Source organism: Scyliorhinus torazame, chromosome 7 (genome assembly GCF_047496885.1).
Source record: "Scyliorhinus torazame isolate Kashiwa2021f chromosome 7, sScyTor2.1, whole genome shotgun sequence".
NCBI classification, from domain to species: domain Eukaryota; kingdom Metazoa; phylum Chordata; class Chondrichthyes; order Carcharhiniformes; family Scyliorhinidae; genus Scyliorhinus; species Scyliorhinus torazame.
In genome coordinates, this window is record NC_092713.1 from 79084729 (window position 1) to 79088766 (window position 4038).

General features: G+C 42.2%; 1 protein-coding gene across 1 annotated transcript; it reads right to left on the reverse strand.

The window, feature by feature from the left end:
- Window positions 1-740: 740 nt before the first annotated feature.
- On the reverse strand, window positions 741-2505 carry foxe3 (forkhead box E3). The gene has a single exon (XM_072512865.1). It carries the CDS (start codon window positions 2452-2454, stop codon window positions 1222-1224), a length of 1233 nt encoding a protein of 410 aa, XP_072368966.1. The 5' UTR covers window positions 2455-2505; the 3' UTR covers window positions 741-1221.
- Between the last annotated feature and the right edge of the window lie 1533 nt (window positions 2506-4038).

Consider the following 4038-nt stretch of genomic DNA (forward strand, 5'->3'; position numbering starts at 1 on the left):
GATTGTTCAGAGGCGTTTTAAACATAAATCGAGAGAAGGACCTGCCCTTGGGCAGATCATTACTACACTATATAAGTGCAAGTTGTTGATGTTGTAAACTTTAGGATGCTCCAAGGATTTTTTTTAACCTATCTCAAAGCAATCTCCGAACATTTGAAACAATGACAGGTTTGCATTAACCAGGTGATAGAAATGTAATTAGAAAAACAATTGTCACCAACTGGACAATGGGCTTTCGCCTAATTCGATCAGCGGGCCGCTGCCGCTGTGTAAATCCTTTCCAATTAATCTTGCAGAGCAAACTCCCGATTAACAGTTTAAGCAGAATGAACAATACACGGAAGATGCGATGTCTTAAATGTAGCATTCCAAAAGACTGTACTCAAAAGGAACGAGTTTCGAATTACACCGCCAATATTATCTGTAAGACGTTTTGAAATGATTTAAGAAAATAATGTAACTTCACTTTTATTAATTGTCATGTCCTCGTTTCGTTTCTTATTAATTTCAGATATATCCAGGTTCAATTTGTAAACACGCATAGAGACATGTACAAGAAGCTATTCTAAATTTCGCATTACGCCTCGCCTCATTGAAACGGGGTTTTAGAAGTAACAGAAATGCTGTGTTAGCTTTCATTTCGTTGTAACTTAAGCTCTTTAATGAACACTGGTTCACAAAACAGATTGGCACATACCCATAGCCATTCATTGGTGGACAAGCTTCCAAAAAAGACAACATTTCTTTCAATGTAAAAAATCAAATATTTATTTATTTTTGTGTCGTTTCCGATAGGAGCAAATCAGAAATATTGCATCTAACGCAGCTATTACACAAAACTAAACGATATTTTCTCCCCGAAATACATACAAAAACTACCACAGAGCCCGCGGTTAAACTGGTTCGTCTCAATTCTGAAACGAAATATTGATGACCTTGAACCAGACAATCATTACCTGTTGACAATTTGTGACAGATGTGTATTCTTCACAGGCACACAAAAAAAATTCTGTTTGTACTGAAATTTACACTCCTACAGTGATGGGGTCCAAATGTAAAACTCTAGTAAAAACACCAACATACAGAATCATTAAAGATAGAAAAACGATTAGCTTTGGTATTAATAGTTCGGTATAAATATGTAAAAGAGCTAACCTGGAGTTGTTGTGTGGCTTAGGGAATGGCAGTGTTTTGTTGCTTCTCTTCTAAAAGATAAACTTTCTACATAAACCTTTCAAGTCCAGGCGCATAATTAGTTTGCCTCAGGTAGGAGGTATTGCCATTGAGCTGAGTAAGTCCATTCACCTGATGGCTGGACAAGCCCAAAAGCTGGTCAGTGTGATCAGAGCAGGTGTTTGCTCTCATGGACGGGATGGCGAGTCGATTTGAAGGACAATACATCTGGCTGTTATTGGGCGAGTAACTGGCCTGGGGCATCGGTAAATGAGGAGGGGACGTGGAATAGGAATAGGTCATGTTGGAAGTCACGGTGTTCGAAGACCTGTTCAACATGGTCCCCATCCCAGTGGGGCTTACCGACTGTGACTGAAAATTTGAAGCATCTGCCCCGCCGACTGAACAACTGGCCATCGGTCCCAGCTCCCCATTTACGTGAGAGTTCAATTCAATGGCCGCCGCGGCCTGCAGGACAGACTGTTGACTGATGAGATTGTCAATGCTGAACATCCTGTGCTGAGTCTGACTCACTGCTGAGCTTTGATAATGGTGTAACATGGCCGGGTGGTGGCCGGCAGTATGGACCTGGGGAGTGTAGCCCGAGCCCACGCTTGGATACAGTGTATTGGGATAGGAAGGTCTCCCAACTGGGGTTGGGGTGAAGGCGCTGGAGTTTTGCATGTAGCCTGGATAGGTGGTGATGTCTGATCGCTTGAAACGTTTTCTTCGGCGTAAAAAGCTCCCGTTATCGAACATATCTTCAGCTGCCGGGTCCAGTGTCCAGTAGTTACCCTTCCCCGGGCGGCCAGGCTCCCGGGGAATCTTGACAAAACAATCATTGAGGGTGAGGTTGTGGCGAATTGAGTTTTGCCACTTCTTGGAGTTTTCCCGATAGAATGGGAACCGGTCCATTATAAACTTGTAAATCCCTCCCAGGGTCAGTTTCCTTTCTGGCGAGTTGGCGATGGCCATGGCGATCAGTGCGATATAGCTGTATGGAGGTTTACCCCGCTGGATTGGACGCTTCCTCCTCCTGCCTCCTGAAGTCGGCACCAGCCCCTCAAGTTCACTCGCGTTCTCGTCATCTTTCTCGGCGCTCGGAGTGTTACCTCTGGGCTCCGCTTTGACCATCACCTCATCCTTTCCCGGCGACTCCATTGACAAGTCCGCGGAGCTATCCAGGGAGCTGGAAGCAGAGGAAGCCTCGGGGGGCGACTGCTGGGACTCTGCAGTCATGGTGCACAGGCCAGTGAAATAGGAAATATCGGCTAGATTCATAAACTCCAGCCGGAGGTCTTCCCTGTGCACAGTCTGATGTGGCTTTGCTGTTGGAAAGTCCGGGATCAGGTGCTGAACTGACGCCACCTGGCTTATATGTCAGAGCAAAAAGGAGTCTGGCGCCACCCTATTTGCCCTCATTGTGTCAAAGCTTTTAATTAGCATGCCCACCCACCTTCCCCCAAATGTCTCCAAATAGGTACACAGAGTAGTAACAATCCCGCTCAACGCTTAAAATGAGATTAGAATTTTAATTTGAATTAGAGGAAATAGTCAGCAAGGGGAATCGGCAGAAAGTTTAGAAAGTTCTCGATGATTTGTGAAGGCATTTAATGGCTGGAACTGCACGACTTAGTGAACAGCACTGTGATGTCGAATATGTACTGGTTTGCAGTGTGTAATACTGTGTATTATTGTGGTTGTACAATTTCCTAAATCATGTACCGTACATTTTAATTATGGCATTAACTCTTAAATACATTTGATCTTGATTTTAACTTGGTTATGGGCACAGTGGACTAAATAAATGTTTATGTTTATCCTTAAAGGGACCCCCACTCATTGGAAGGACTGTGATGTGCTGTAGAACGCTCACTATAAATTGTAGACAAAATATAATATATCTCTCACTTCAAAAATGATCAATTTTCAGCCCGCACATAAATTCTATCAATATTCATCACACAATCCGTTGAATCCTTCCGAAACAGGATATTTGCTGGGAGTTAGAAAGGTTATACATTGCTATCTGTGCATTTGCCGTACTAATTTCCCAGCTCTATTCAAACGATTTCGAAACTTGGCTTTACTTATGGAGGAAGAAAATGGTCAGTTTTCAGAAAAAAAATGTACCTTTCAAATCATTTAACATTTCAGCAATTAATTGCATTGGGTAATCTAAATATTATTTTAAGGGCATGCGATGCGCATTATTTCGCCCATGGTGATTAGAAGGTAACATGTATTGAGGTTAGGCATCTATAGAAAAATAACTCTCGCTCGCATGTCCAAACCGAACAAAAAATGCAATTCGGAGTTTTCTTTTCTTTTGAACTAGAACCAGGGATAAATCAGTAGATCAAATATATTTTAAAATTCACCGAGAATGCCAGACCGGTTAAACATATGAGCGAGATGATATTACGTATTTATATTCATTGCAGTTACGGTCATTAGCCGAAGTTTAATTTGACGCGGTTATTTGTATTAATGATCGATAACTTGAACCTTCCTGCTGCAACAACTTAACCATAGGGCCGAAAAAAATGCAACATATCGAAACGAGGAGAATCAAAGAAGGGACAGAGTTAGGGACAAAACAGATTAAATACGAATTATATATCAAAGTAATTATATACAGATGGGGGAAAAACAGGCTGGGTATAATTTTCGGTTTCCTGATCTGAAGCAACGCGGATTGTGAAATGAGCAACACATAAATTGAGGCAGCTCTGGGTTTGAAATAGATAAGAGGACGGGAGTTTGGCTTTGCTCTATGCTGGAATGATTATCTCGGCAAGGTCATTAGCATTATAACGCGGTGTACATCAGTAATAATGACCCATGAATGGTTCCTTCTGTTCT

Excerpts from the sequence above, each read along its gene's own strand:
- foxe3 (XM_072512865.1), bottom strand. The coding sequence starts at position 2,454 with ATGAATCTAGCCGATATTTCCTATTTCACTGGCCTGTGCACCATGACT.